At 43.8% G+C, this 15030-nt stretch overlaps 1 protein-coding gene across 4 annotated transcripts; it reads right to left on the reverse strand.

Moving 5' to 3' along the window:
* Window positions 1-3287: 3287 nt before the first annotated feature.
* Window positions 3288-14100, reverse strand: ZBTB24 (zinc finger and BTB domain containing 24). 4 transcript variants are annotated; one of them, XM_084515230.1, is made up of 7 exons: window positions 13982-14100; window positions 11376-12375; window positions 10786-10953; window positions 10540-10623; window positions 9797-9880; window positions 7404-7485; window positions 3288-6507 (listed from the first exon to the last, which is right to left on the reverse strand). In XM_084515230.1, exons 2-7 carry the CDS (start codon window positions 12346-12348, stop codon window positions 5697-5699), a joined length of 2202 nt encoding a protein of 733 aa, XP_084371356.1. In that variant the 5' UTR covers window positions 12349-12375; window positions 13982-14100; the 3' UTR covers window positions 3288-5696. The 4 variants fall into 4 exon arrangements, 3 of the variants coding, with proteins under 3 accessions (XP_084371356.1, XP_084371357.1, XP_084371355.1); XM_084515231.1 differs by lacking the exon at window positions 13982-14100 and adding an exon at window positions 13882-13952; XM_084515229.1 differs by lacking the exon at window positions 13982-14100 and adding an exon at window positions 13260-13842.
* Window positions 14101-15030: the final 930 nt, after the last annotated feature.

Below are 15030 nucleotides of genomic sequence, written 5' to 3' on the forward strand. Positions count from 1 at the left end.
GATACAGCAGTTAACCACAGCAGCACAATATCGTTAGCTGAGCAGGGCTGTTTTCTGAAAATTTACATTGGGCTTTTTTAAGAGAGAACAAGCCAAGAGCCACAGATTACTTGCTGTCTCTATCCATTTCTTATTTTGTTTCTCCCCTTCCTTTCATGTCCCTTTGTACTTCAGGTACACAAAAATCTACTGAGCAGGTTGCCAATTACCAAAATCCTTAATTATCAAAATGCTAAGCTGGGTGCTTGTTTTTCTTTTCAGCTTTTCTGTTACCCATTTATGACAATCTGAAACTGTTGTGCAGGCTTAGTCACAGCACTCAGACGGGTGTAAATGGTTTGCGGGTGCTAAGAGTTTGCTGGAAGTGTGCTCACACAGCACTGCCATCATTTCTGAGAGAGGATTACAGTGAAGGAAAGCATGGCAAGCGCAAGCAGTTGTACAGTACGTTTAAAAGATGATCCCGGAGCCCTTTCAAAAGGCGTGCAGCTGATGTTCCTGGAAACATGGAGTGCTTTGAAACGTGTACACGTGCCCTGACACATGAGCCCCGAGTTTTCCTTCTGCGTGATTCTTGGAGGGTTCGCCCTCGCCAAACCTCTCCACCTGCTGCCTCTGCTGCCTTTTCAGTTCCTTTTGGTCCAAGATAGCACTCGAGAGAGGCTGAGAAAGAGAACAGAAAGGCAGGCTGGATTAATATACATTGGGGCAGCCCAGTGGCTACAGCACCGCCCAGCAGGAAGCATAACGGTGCGCTTGTTGAAGATGCAAACACCAAAGAACTTTATACCAAATACCTAGAGAGGAAGCGCTGCCCAGCTCGTCTGCTGCAGCTGCTGAACCACAACAGACAGGGCTGTGGAGGGGAAATGCAGCTGTTGGTCACCCAGCGGTCAAAGCAAACAGCGTGGGAGGCTTCAAAAGTCTTCCTACTGCGAGGGGATGATGGACACATTCGGCTGAGGAAACAAGGCAGACCTCTAAGGAAGCTGTGTCTTCCAGGTGGAAGGCAGGAGCTGACATCACTTCATTAAAAAATTTAAAGCACACCCAAGGAGGAAATGTGATTGTGAAGATGATGATATACTCGCTAATGGGCTGTCCACAACCTGAAATTCTCCAACTGACTTCTGCGGGAAAGACCCCTGAACACTTCTGGGAGCTGGTCCCCTTTGGGGATGCACAGACACCAGGCTACAACCGTGGATGATAGAAAATCCTGCAGGACACACCAGGGAGTTGCTATTCCATCTATTCCGAAGATACTTTCCATTAGGTAGGGTTAAAACATTAGCCAGAAAAGAGCAGTAAGTGTACTACAGTGAGATGCTGGATCACCTAGAATATGCCTGCAGGTGTTTTTCCATGGGGAAGAACTGCTTGGGCCAGAGATGAACGGTGGTCCATCTATTGTCCAAAACCATTTGTTGTTCACCATCTTTATGGAAGATCTGAAAAGGGATGAAGCATACAGGGTCTCTGGTAGCTCAGAGAACTGCAGGTCTGTGAGAAGCAGCATCTTTAATCCTATGAAGAACAGATACAAGAGGTTCTGAAACCATAGCTCTGGGAAGCACGGCATCACCAGTTCCCTCTCCACTCTTTAAGAGGAACTGGGAAAAAGCGGAATTGGGAAAAGCCTCCAGAGCAGGACTGCTGGCCACAGGCAGATGCGCACACGCAGGAGGCACCACGATGACAGCCCAGACTCTGCGGCACGCCTGGTCTGCAAGCTGGTCTCCTCCTGGCTGCTCCCCTCAGCATCTGCTTCCCCTGCGTCTGGGCACTTCCCATTAGGTCTGCCTGCCACGGGGAGACAGAAAGCACTCACCTGGGCATCGGTACGGGATTAGGCACTAATCCCATATTACCCTTCACTGAAGCAGGGAAAGATTTAGAGAAACAAAAAACCAACACACAAGACAACAGCAGCACAATAGGTTAATAGCAAATACCATCTGTGGCCTGATCACGATGCCTCACTAGTTCAGAGAGTGAAACAATCATTTCACTCACGGACACAAAACAATCTCTTCCTTGAACAACTGGCAAGGTTGATGCCAGGCTCAGCATCCTGAACTTTGTGAACAAACATTCAGGTTGCAGGAGTTCACGAGGAGGTGGTCACCGCCTCCTGCCCTGAGACAACAAGAGGCAGTCACTGTAAAACCCCTGGTGGTGCCCCTGAGCACGGCAGAGAGCATAAAACAAGTGTAAAAAATACATCTGATCCACAGCGACAGTGTCCCGGCTTCTAGACGCAGACCTGCATGCGCTGTAAGCTTCAGATTGCTGAGGTCGAATGTTATTTACAGCTAAACCATGGATATCAGTGGCAAGCAGCGTAAGCATGCACACAATAGCCAAGTACATACTTCAGCACAACGTGTTTGCTCTACCCCATAAGAGTTTGTTTAAACTTTCACTTGGACAATCAGCCAAAATCTTCCAGAAAAAAAGCTGGTATTTCATTAACTTGCATTTGGAAGAATAGTGAAATTAATTTAGGGGTCACACACACTGAGCAGCTTACAAATGGAGTGGCATAAACATACAAATGTGTTAATCGCTCACAAAAATGGGTCTTTCAATAGTCTACTTATTTTCCTACATTTACATCCAAAATCCTAATCTCATTTTAACACAGTAAGCAATGAGGTGAATTTGCTAAGATTATCTTGAGTGAGGAGGTGAGAAGCTGAGGTGTTTATTGGCTAGGGAGGAAAGATATTTAGAGAGCTGCTTTGAAGCACAGTTTCAGGGGCACGCATTTTTTGCTAAATAGTTCTTGGTGACAGCTGGGCTGACAAGCAAAGCTGCAGGGGTTTCCTTTAAAACTCAAAGCAATTTCAGGCTTCAGTTGCAGCCTTAGAAATGCACACACGGAATAGAGATTGATTTTCATCTTTAACATAAATGTATTCACTACAAAGGAAGTAAATGGTGTCAAAATGCAACATTTGTGGTGCGAGAAACCACGCGAGCTTTTAATTTTCCAGCTGCAAGCTAAAACGTGTGCTGACAGCTTAAGCAATGCAGGGTGCAAGATTAGTCACTGCTGTGCTATCCACAGAAGCAAGTTTCTTCACTGCTTGTTGGGTAATTTGGTAGAAGAAGAGTGTAAGAAAATTCCAAAAGCAAAACTTCCTTTTTAATTATAGGGAAAGAGAGCATCCAGCCATGCCTGTGTGACTGCAGCTCAAACGTGGTTTTCAAGGGGAACTTCACAGTGAACAATTTAAAGCACAAATAAAATAATAATAATAAAAAAAAAAAACAACAGTAGAAAGTGTATGACAATTATTTTACTGATGGCTTGGAATTTAGCTTGTAATCGGCTTCTAAACATTCCAGGAGTTATGTCAGTAAATGGCAGAGTTGCATGTTTCAGTGTTGTAGTTTACCTTCATTATAGATAGAAGTTGTTGGTATGAAACCACTGGAATATTTATCTTAAATGCGTACAATTCAGAAAGATTTCTGTAGCTCTTACAAGCAGCTTCACTGCATTTTTTTGTATGTTCTCACAGCACCAAGACTTCAAGCTTTTGAAGTACAGCTGCAGAACATGCTGCTCCTCCTCAGTGGCAGGAAGTATAAATTGTATTGTTCTGAGAGGGAAAAAATCAGAAGGTGAAAAGCCTGACTAGTGTTCTGCTGTGGGATTTGGTTCTTTGTATTGATCCACTCCCACTGCCTACCCTCCTTATGATCAGTCTGTATAAAACCTGACCTAGTCCGTGGAAAAAATTGAGATGCTTACCCAAAGGCCAGCAGCACACAGTCAGGAGCCTGCCTAATACTTGGATAAGGAACATCAATCAACCAGAATTTGGGCTCCTCAGAACAAGACACTGACACACTGGGCTGAGCACAGCAGTGATTATCTGATCACCTGCCAAGGTGATTAAAGAGCTGGAGGTGACGAAACTGGATTTGCTCAGCCCTGAGGAGAAGGCTCTGGGAGGAGCTGTCTTCAACCGCCTCATGGGAGGGCGCAAAGGCAGAGCCAGACACTCCTCGGAGGTGTAGCGGCGGGATGAGAGGCAGCAGACACAGACTGGAATTTGGGGAATTGCCATGAAATACAGGAAACATTTTGTCACTACAGGTACGGTCAAACACCAGAACTGGTCGCCCAAAGGGGCTGTGGATCTCCATCCTTGGAAACAGTCAAACTGAGCAAGATGATGGACCGGCTGGCCTCTGGAAGTCCCTTCCACCTTACACTGTTGTACCATTCACGAACTGCTCTTTTATGCCAGTGACTCCCTCTGGTCAGTCACATAAGCCAAGCATCAAAGATTTTGTTTTGTTTCTAAATTCACCTGCCGATGCCTTATTTTATTTTTTTTTACATTTTTAATCTGTTAAAACACAGAATACCAATGTAAATCACAAGAAGGACTTTTTTAAACAGATGTGATGTTTGAGTACGTTGCTTTTAGTACCATTTTATCTGGATTTTAACACACCTGTACACTACATGAGACGTTACCAGTAGCTGAACTTGAAGATGCCAAGCGTATACTCTGGCACACCATTTTATTAGGTTGACAAATCTTTTTGTTAGCAGTCAGTCACTGAAAACAATCTGTACACATCTAATCTAGACAACAAAAATATCTGTACAGCTTTAACGCAATATGCCCCCTTTATATAGCTCGTTACGCTCTGGAGAGATTCATTGTTCAAGTTCCCACAAAAACCATTTCTGGCTTTAACATATATTAAAAGTAACATTACATTCTGCTCTCAAAAGTAGAAAAAATAACACTTTAAATATAAACTGGCTCCTAAGCTTAGACCGAGGCCTGTCAGGAAGAGAATTTTGCACTTAACAGACAGTGCCTCCAACATCAAGAGCTCTTCAAAGTGCTTGGCAGAGCGTGTGAACGTTATCCACGCTTACTACATTAGGAAACTAAGGCACGGAGGTCAACTGCCTTGCTCACTGTCACACGGCGGGCGAGTGGCGGAATGAACACAACTCGGGCTTTTCGGTTGTCCAGTGTAACCACCGCATCCCACTGCCACTGTCCAAGTGCAATGGCTGAAGCATTTCTGAGGAGCAAAACTCTTAAAGCATACAGTAATGGAAGGGGCAATCTGGAGCCAGGCAAAGGCTGCAATAATTTCAACCCAACCCAAACCAATTTGGTATTCAATAAATCAAAATGCACTTAAGGGAATGGTCACACAGGAAGTGATTCTTTAACCCGCAGAGAGAAAGCTCATTAGACATAAGACATATGGCATGATCTTTGCAAAAAGTACCGGTTATCTGAAGCTTGACAGTAGTTCAGGTAATGTGAAATCCATCAGAGAAGCTGTACTTTCAGGTCAGCAGAGAGATCAACACTGTTCTTCCACCAGCAAGGCACACTTCCCTGGAAAGTCACGTGGAAATGCAAATTGCAGGGCAAGTACCTGCTCAGTAGGCATGGATGTGTAAGAGGCACACACAAAAAAAGCACGAATCGCTTGTGAGGTATGGACTAGAGAAATACCAACTGGTGATAATTAAAATGTCTAAAATAAATAATATTAAGAAAACTGAAAGTCACCCATGGAAAATCACCAAGAAATGCATCTTCAGATAGATTATGCTGCAGAAAAGAAAGTGCGATGCGTGTAATCACTGCTTGGCTGAGACGCACGCTGTAGCCTAGCCCTCTGATGACAAATAAGCATTTTCAGAAAGGTTGCCCTTGAATAGGATGCTCATGAGCTGACTCATTTACTGACAGAGGCTGCTGATGGGATTCAGAAACCTGTACGTTTTGATTCTGTTCTCCACTAATTTGATGGGAAGGAACTGTATCTTGGCTGGAGTGCGACTGTTGACTTGATTCCTGAGTCAGCTGCATGTGCTGAGCTGGATGGGAAGATCCTGCTAAGTGGATGTGTTCATTTTGCCCTTGATGAGCGTGGAGATGTTCTAGTGCTTCCTTGGAAAGAGTGATGACATGCATTTGTTCGGGCTGGGCAGCCTCTATTTGATTTGCCATCATATTGATGCTTTGGATTTGCTCCGCTTGCTCCTGCTGAGCTGAAAGCAACAAGTTTTGCAACTGCTGTGGCGGCTGAGCAAGCAGCGTGAGGTTAGCAGCCTGCCCCGTTGTCATATTTGGGGCATTTTCCGCAGTGACAATGCTAATGCCTTGACTGTGACCAGGCATGAAGTTTATGTTATGCACCGCGTCTGTAACCAGCAGTTGAATTTCCTGCCCTCCAGAGGTGGCAAGTTGATACTGCTGCAGCTGAAGAATGTTTCTGACTTCCGAATTCGTGGTGCTGCTGGGAGCAGCGCTGGCTTCTTGAAACTGCTTTTCCTTGCTATGAATTTTCAAATGAGACTTCAGGTTGTCCAGTCGAGCAAACTGCAAACTGCATTCCGGGCAAGAAAAAGGCTTTTTGCCGGTGTGTAAGATGCAGTGTCTCCTCTTAGCACTGGAATCAGAGAAGGATTTTCCACATATCCCACAAGAATATGGCTTTTCTCCTCTGTAAAAGAACAGATCTGATCTCATGAAAATATTCACTTTAAAAGCACTGCTTTCGACAACTTAATATAGAATAAAAAATCAAAACAATTTTCTTTTGCTGCATCATAAACACTTAAGAATAGTCGACATTAAAAAATGTTCTGTTTGACTTCCTAATTTGTATAAAACTTCACACACTGTACAACACCTACATTAGTCTATATCTGCTCAAGAGCTACAGAGACAACACAATTTCCCTCTTGTCATGATACCAGAGGTACAAGCTCTGTGCTGCTAGATCTTGATTAAGAATGCAACAACTTACAGGATCGTAAGCACCAACTGTTCTCAGGATGTTTATTAATAGTGTGGGCTCTCTAAATAAACGAGTCTCTAAATCCTGCCTTGCTGCCTGTCTCAAAAGGTCAAGAAATTATACTGGAGATATTTTCTTTTAAGGCACAAAACAGTCCTCAAGTGACTTCAAATCTGACGTGCCTTTATGCAATATTCACATCGATAAAAGCTAAGGAATGCTATTAAAAAGACATGATAGACTACAGGAAAACAGGAAAGTGCTCTAATAACCTTGTTACACCATGGCTGCTGTTTTGCTGTCAAACAAAAATTCACAGGAAATATTTTTCATAAATAATACCGAAGTATATCGTCATTAAACAGACACAATGTAGAGAAGAAGAATCTTCAGTATCTTGGCAAACTAATATTTAACTGTGCAATACGTTCCACTACTAATTATTTCTTTAAATAAATTAAACAAAACTGTCAGCCCTCAATCGTCCATCCCAAACGCAAACAAACCTTGACCATCTGTAACCAAACAGGCACTGGATACAGGCAGCAGATGAGAAATTACAGTTTTAAAGAATGCGATGAAAATTAGACATACTTTACCTGTGAATTCTAATGTGAGTCTGAAGAGAACTTTTAGCTGTGAATGATTTGCCACAAATTTCACAAGTGAAGGGCTTCTCACCTATCAAAAAGAAATTTGACATCGTTTTTCAGGTCGCGCTTCCCATGAGTTTATTTAAAAATGTGACACTTTACTGCACATTGTTCTTAAGCATGAAAAGGCAAATGGCTGTGCTTCTGCCATAGGTCAGGACGGTTAACTGAAATGGAACAAGCTCATGCTTTAAATGAGGGTGTAAAATTTTGATATCTCTGATATGTCTCCTCTTTGAAGACAGAACTAGGTGATCCAAGCCCTTAGAGCAACAAAAATCATGCCTAAGACAGATGGAGGTGTCTTGAGCTCAATCCACATGGAACAGGCAAGTTTGAGAAAGGCTGACCCTGAACTTCCAGACATGAATGCCAGGCTCACGTGCAGCACACCAAGCAGATGAGTAAGCCCCTATTTCCAAACCTGAGAAGTGAATCCATCACCTTAACAAGCCTGCTGACCTCTAAGACTCCATCCTACGCCCACAATACCCTGGGAACACATCCCATGTCTCTGCTCACGGCATGGGGGTTGGAACCAGATGATCCCTTCCAACCCAAACTATTCTATGATTCTAACACCAATCAGAGAAAAAAAAAAATAACTTATGGTGGGTTGAATATTTTTTTGTTGTTGTTTGCTTTTTACTGTAATTTTAATTCTTGCGTCTAATTGAGTAGAAGCAGAATGAATGAACTGAATAGCAGAAAGGTTCACAAGAAACAGATACCACCCAGCAAAACGAATGCTTAACTCACACCACAGATTTTCTCTGCATTTGACGACTTTAAGACACTAGGCAGGAGAATCTGGATCACCACAGCGGTAATTCACACCACCCAAGCATATTGAAACTCAGCACAGGGCTGCAGCCGCTTTCCAAGGAAGCTTCACATTTAGTGTACACCTGCAAAGCTTTTCAGCTTTCATTCTGCTTCAGAGGGCTGGGGTGAAGTTTGAGAAGAAATGTTTGTTGGAAGGGACATCTGAGGTCACCTGGTCCCAGACCGCACTGGAAAAACAGGAGCAACTTAAGGGGACTGTGTTCTTATGACATCCAGTGCTACAGAACTGCTGCCAAAGCCTAACAGTCAAATCAATGTTAACACTCTTCCCCCAAACTCCTCGTGATTTTAATTCTTGTTTTTGAGATGGGACAGATCCGTTGCACTGACAATACTGGTGTCCAGCCTGTCTTTTCCAGAAGCACTACCTACTGCAGATCAGTTTCTACTAGAACTCAGTTCATCTATTTTTGCAACTTACATGGCTACCGTGCCCCCTCTCCTCATTTCCCACCATCACGCTCATCTCCTGCTACATTTACAGAGCTGTATCAGCTTCAGATACAAAAATGTTGTGTGTAAACACATGCTACATTGTCCTCAATAAAAAGGCAACATTTAAAAGTATCACAAGTTAGCACTATCCCTGATACACCAAAAACTCCCAAAAGATCAAATTCTGACTTCATCATGTCCTAAGGAATTTAAAGCTCTTATTTTCACTGAGAAGGACATGAGTTAAAATTCACAACTTGATCTTGTGCACACTACTACAACCACACGTGATATAATCATATATAATTCAATTCTGGGGACAATTGCCAACGCTTAGAGCAATTTTAAAAGAAAATATTTACATCTCATCTTATGAACTTCTTTAAAGAAAAGTATTTTAAGAAGCTTATGCTTTGTCATCATGAGAGATCAACTTTTTTTTATTCCTGTTGTCTGGCCATTCAAGTATCACCTCACCCCCTAAATCTCTTTTAAAACACCTTCTGATGTCACTTGCATTGCACCATCCCTTCCAGCCAATCTCCTGCCAGCACCTGGTTTACTACAGCATAATAAAAAGATAAACTGAAATAATTATTTTTACGGTCAGCAACATTTTCCATAAGCATCCATCTCCCACTGACACTTTTAGGACGTACATTTTCTGTTCCTACATAGCTAATTTCAAGCCCAATAAATGCTGGATGTGGCTCTCCAGATGAACTTAATTCCCAGTGTAAGATTTTACCACAGAAGAGCTAACCAGCACCTTCTGCAGATGGCTTCCTTAGGGGAAAAAAAAGAAAGAAAGAAAAAAAGCTTTTCTTGTAGTAGGTGCTGCTTCTGCACTGTTGTAGTATGTCCTGTTTTGTGCTCATTATGCAATCTCAATAGCGTATCTCCTAATCAGAAACACAGGCACCATTATGTGTAAGCACAGACAAACCCCATCCCAAAGAAATGAGCGTCCTTTGCGCAATGTATTGTTTTGTCTGTGTTATTTCAAGAAAAAAGAAAAAAAAAAAAAATAAAATTTTAAAACTAGCAGAGGATATTACCTGTGTGTGTTCTTAGATGTTTCTTTAACTGAGCTGCGTCCATGAATTTGCGATGACACTGGTTACATTCCGGCAATGAACGGCCTTGTCGCAACAACAAAAAAAGTGTCAGTGCATAAGTGATCCCCTGTATCTCTTCAGTGATCTTTGTTAAAGCACTTTCCTGTAAAATAACCACTTTGATATAATATAGAGATAAAACACAAGGTGATTCACTGCCTTCTCCCTACCTCGTCATGAAAACTAGCAGGATGACACACCCCTCTGACTCTGTTTATTCTCAGGCCTGACACCTGCTCCCCCTCAAGCTTACTTTCTCTTGAACTTTTGCAAAATCTGAATTTTTCCACCACTTCCTGCGTATGTAATTTTACCTTCATCTTTCTAAAACAAAACTGTAAAACACTTCTTAAAGCTTGTCTGCCATTACTAATCCAAAGTAATGCGAAACTACAAGGCAACACGCAGCGCACAAGTGTTTATAAAACTCCTAGCTTTTATGTAACGTGGACAGCAGAGCTAAAACGAATGAAATTTTATGGCTAGTACAGCACAGTTAATTTTCAAACATCAGAAGGGTCCTCTTCAATTAACTATCTTTTTAAACATTCCACTTATTGTACACTATTCAGTCTTTTGAGCCTAAATACATTGTTGCAAAAGAATACTCAGCCTCAGTCAATCTTTGTGAGGACAAATGAGCATGGATTGTCAGCCAGCTCTTCAACCCCAACTTGTGATACCTGTGTGCACTCGGTAATGGCTCTTCAGCTGTCTCTTTTGGCTGAAGTACTTCCCACACTGATCGCATGTGAAAGCCTTTTGCCCTGTAAAGAAAATCACTTATTAAAATGCAAGCTGCATCTAAAGCAAGTATACGAACAGGAAAAAAAAAGTCAGCACATACGAGAAAGAGCAGAAACACTTATTTTGCCCATACAGGCGCATTTGTGGGGGGAGGGAGGTTACCTTTGCCTTGTAATATTTACCTGTATGTAGGCTCATGTGCTCCAGAAGAGAATGCTTTGTTGTGAGAGCCTTGCTGCAGACAGTGCACGTGTACGGCCGCTCTCCAGTGTGCATCCGCTCGTGGACCTGAAGGGAGTGCTTCTGGGAAAAGCCTTTGCCACATTCGCTGCACTTAAAAGGGCGCTCCCCTGAAAGCAGACGATGACATTAGGAAGTACAGAGCTGGTATTTCTCACTAGATATTCCAAGCCGACAGTGGGATCACTGCAATCTAGTATCTACCAAATGACTTTTAGATAGTGATAAGGAGAATTAAAAGAAAGAGGCAGGCCTCATGCAGCAGTAAAAATATTTAAGTCTTGCCACATAATTCAGTGTTTTAACAGAGAAATGATTAACTAAACTGCAACCAAGGTAAGACATAAAGGCTAAGAGATCTCCTGATAAGAAAACAGCAAACAGTCTCGGAATCGCACCATAATAATTAGGATGAGTGTACTGTTTTGGGCAGCTCTTGCTATGGACCACAGCCCATATTTAAACAAGAGGCTTGCATTTAGCAGCAAGTCACTAAATCCTACACTCAAAGAAGCAGTCTCTTAAGGCCTACCTGTATGACTTCTCTGATGAATAGCTAGAAAGTGATTATATTTAAATACTTTGCCACAGTCTTTACAGCGAGCTTCAGAACCTGTACGTTTTCTTTTTCCATCAGTCCTCTTTGTCAGTCCTTTTTCATCCTCTTCACCAAGCAGCTTATAATCTTTTAGTTTGATGGACCTCCTTATTCTACGTTTGCTGTAACGGCTCTGAGTGCTCTGCATCCCCTCAGATTTGGGATCATAATTCTCATCCTTCTCAGCTGACAGATCAACAGCAGCTTCTGAGCCACAAGCAGGTTCTGCTTCTTCTGCATCTTTCCTTGCTGGATCCTGTTCACTGACAACTGTTTCTTCCTCTGCCACGTCTTTTTTCATAGAATTTTGCTTATTCTGCATGGAGTTGTTCTCTCTCAGCTGCACATCTTCAGGAGAATTTGCTGCTGATTTTTCTTCGTGGACCGTCTTGACTTTCCTCGGTCGCCCCCGTTTTCGCTTTGGCGGCTCCTCGGTTTTCTTGTCACTTGCAATAAGGGCTATGGAGGTGCCGCTGTTAGACGGCGCCGGCAGCGCGCTACTTGGGCTGCGGCTGGCCTGGTAGTCGGTGTAGGCACACACCAAGTCGTTCACTTTCAGGAGCTGTGCAGTAGCTAGAATTTGTTCTGTGTTTTTTTCACTGGCGTGGAGGTAACCCGTGTAGATAAATTCTAGCAGTGCTCCAAAGGTGTCGGCAACCATTCCCTCCAGCATGTAAATTGACTGCCCTATTTCGCCCTCATCTACAAACATCATTGAAAAGTACTCACTGCTGGCAGCAAGCAGAGCTTTATGGGCTCTGAATTGCACATTCTCCACTATTAGAGTAATGTCACACAGAAAATCTTTTTTCCTTTGTTCTTCAAAGTTAGCTAGAATGGTATCTTTGTGAGTTTTCGAGTGGATGACAACCAGTTTCTCAGAAGGGTCAGGAGCCGTCTCTGCCATTTTTATTGCAAATATGAAAGGAGCCACCTACAAGAATAGAGGAATTTTAAAACACATCTTGGAAGTCAGCATATAAAGACATAAAGTATTGTTTTGTTTACTAGTCAACAGAGCAACAATTTCTAAAGCACTTCTGAAACCTCTGAATTGTTTTTTATAAAGTCAATTCTAATGCTGACAGTTTTTTTTTTTCTTCAGAAAGCATTTTAAAATCCTAAGAAATGGCTACAGACAGTTTCTTCTGAGATCAGAATTACTGCCAGTTATTTTGTTTAGCTCTAACGTACTGTGAACTGTACAGCATCTAAAAACATGGCTGCCCCTTCTGAAAACTCCTCTTTCACAACTCAAACAATTGAACAAAAAGCTCTCTTTGTTTGCTGCTCCTAAACAGAAACAAACAAACCAACCAAAAAAAAATGACAACTGCAGCTTCATCACTACAGATGCCCCAGTTCAGACTATTCAGGCTATCAGATCCTGTAAACAATGATAAAACTTGATTTGCTTCAGCCTGGCCAGACTCCATGTCCTTCTGAAAATTTCTCCTTCAGCACACATACCTGTGAGGCTTCAGGCTATGTCCGCAATAAAGGCATAAAGCCAGCAGATTTTTCTAAGAACTGTGTCTAAAATAGGGCTGAGTATTCTAAGTATTAAGCATCAGTTTGGCTTGCTACACGTTTTCAATTATAAATACAGACAAAAAATAATAATAATCCAGCAATTCTGAAGAATCTATCAAATTAAAATAGCACGGAAGATGTGCCAAAAATGGTCATTTCACATGGACCAGCTGAGCCAAATGTGAGACAGGTTAGCTACCTGCCATCCTAACTTATAAAACCGACATATTAAATACAAATACATGTTAAAGTGTAGCAATCAGTGAAGGCAACAATTATGATTACCTGAAGGAATGCTGTAAGAAACAACATGCATTACATACAGGTGATATCAGAGTGCTACTGAGGTGGCCAACAAGTGATTCTTTAGGCCCATTCAGCCACCAAACAGCCCATGCTAGAGCCAAACTAGAACAGTTCAATACGAAGGGACCTGCAAAAGCAACTGAGTTCAAGTGCCTGACCACATCAAGGTACACAAAAGTTAAGAGTGTATTACTGAGGGTGCTGTCCAAATGCCAGCTGAACACTGACAGGCTCAGGACATCGACCACCTCTCCAGGATGCCGGTTCCAGCATTTGATCACCCTCACGGTAAAAGATTTTTTCCTTATGTCCAGCCTGGTGCCGTTCTGTGCTGTTCTTGTGTGTCCTCGGTTACCAAGGAGAGGAGCAGCTGCTTGACCAAGCGCAGCAGAGCCACGCTGACTTGGGAGCCCCAACTTCAGGGGCATGCGGGCCTGATGTTCCTGGGGCCCCCTAAAACGTGCCTCCCGATCTGCTCCGTACTTCAGGCACTCCCGACGCACCACCGCGGCCTGCGGCCGTCCCTACACCACACACCCGCCTCCCACAGCGGGCTGCGCCGGTTCTGCGGCTTCTGCCCGCCCCTAAGCCACATCCTCACCCCTCGGGGGGCACAGCCCCAGCGACGCCCACCCCCCCAACCCCCGGGGTCGGGCGGCGGAGCGGGGCCGGGGTGCAGGGGGCCCGGGCCGGGCACTCACCGCTCCGCCGCCGCCGTGACGCGAGATGGCGGCCGCTCCTCCTCCTCCTCCTCCTTCCTCCCTCCCTCCTCCCCCGCCGGCTCTGGGCTAGGGGAAGGCGGGGCGGGCGTCCTTGAGGGAGAAGAAGGTCCGCAGCTTGAGGTCGAAGCCCGGGGGCCGGCGGTGGGGCTCGGTGTAGTCGCTCGGCATCGCCCGGCCCAGGTAGGGGACGAGCTCGCAGTGCTCCCGCAGCTCCGCCAGCCTCTGCCGGTACGCCCGGCGGCCCTGCGCCGAGCCGCGAGGGTTGTGCGCTGCGGGGAACAAAGCGCCGCCTGTGTGACCAACAGCAGCCAGCTGCTCTCAACAAACAACAATAAACATTTGCAAAGGTGGTTTTCCAGTGCGCTAGAACGCTACGTCTTAAAGTCGGAAGGAGTTTAGAAGAAGACAACCTGTTGTCCTGGATTCCTGTGGTCAAACTGTGCATGAGGAGAGTTCTGTGCACTTACATAACCCTTACAGGTCATCATCCAGCACTAACAATGATTTAATGATACAACACACGAGCAAAGCATTCCTAGAATGGACATGGTTACATTAGCAAAGCTGTGCTAACAATAGAATAAAAACAGTCTTCATGGATGAAAAAATCTGCAGTACAAAACCAGCTTTGCTGGTTTAAGAACTGTATGTTTAGACAGGGGCTCATAGTGCCTACGCTGTTCAGTGGTCTTCCGTAAGGAAGCTACTCCAGCAAAAATGTCTGTTAGCCCAAGAAAATTGTGAAGGGCACTGGAAGCTGCCCTTTATTATTATCATGCCAATTATTATTGATATAATAACGCTAGATGTGAAGAACAGCAGACAGATAATAAAGGTTGCCCTTATCCAACAGCAAAACCTCCAAATAACAAAAGGCAAGGTAAAGATCACCCAGCAAACAGGTTGGCTTGTAAAAGGCAAAACTGGTGCGCTGAAGTGTTGGTGTTGCTTCAGAAATCTCTGGTAATACATGTACATACTGGAAACCAGACCAAAGCCACAGCAGAGCTGCAAATCAGGCTGCAGAA

This window comes from Aythya ferina, assembly GCF_964211825.1.
Source record: "Aythya ferina genome assembly, chromosome: 3".
Taxonomy (NCBI): domain Eukaryota; kingdom Metazoa; phylum Chordata; class Aves; order Anseriformes; family Anatidae; genus Aythya; species Aythya ferina.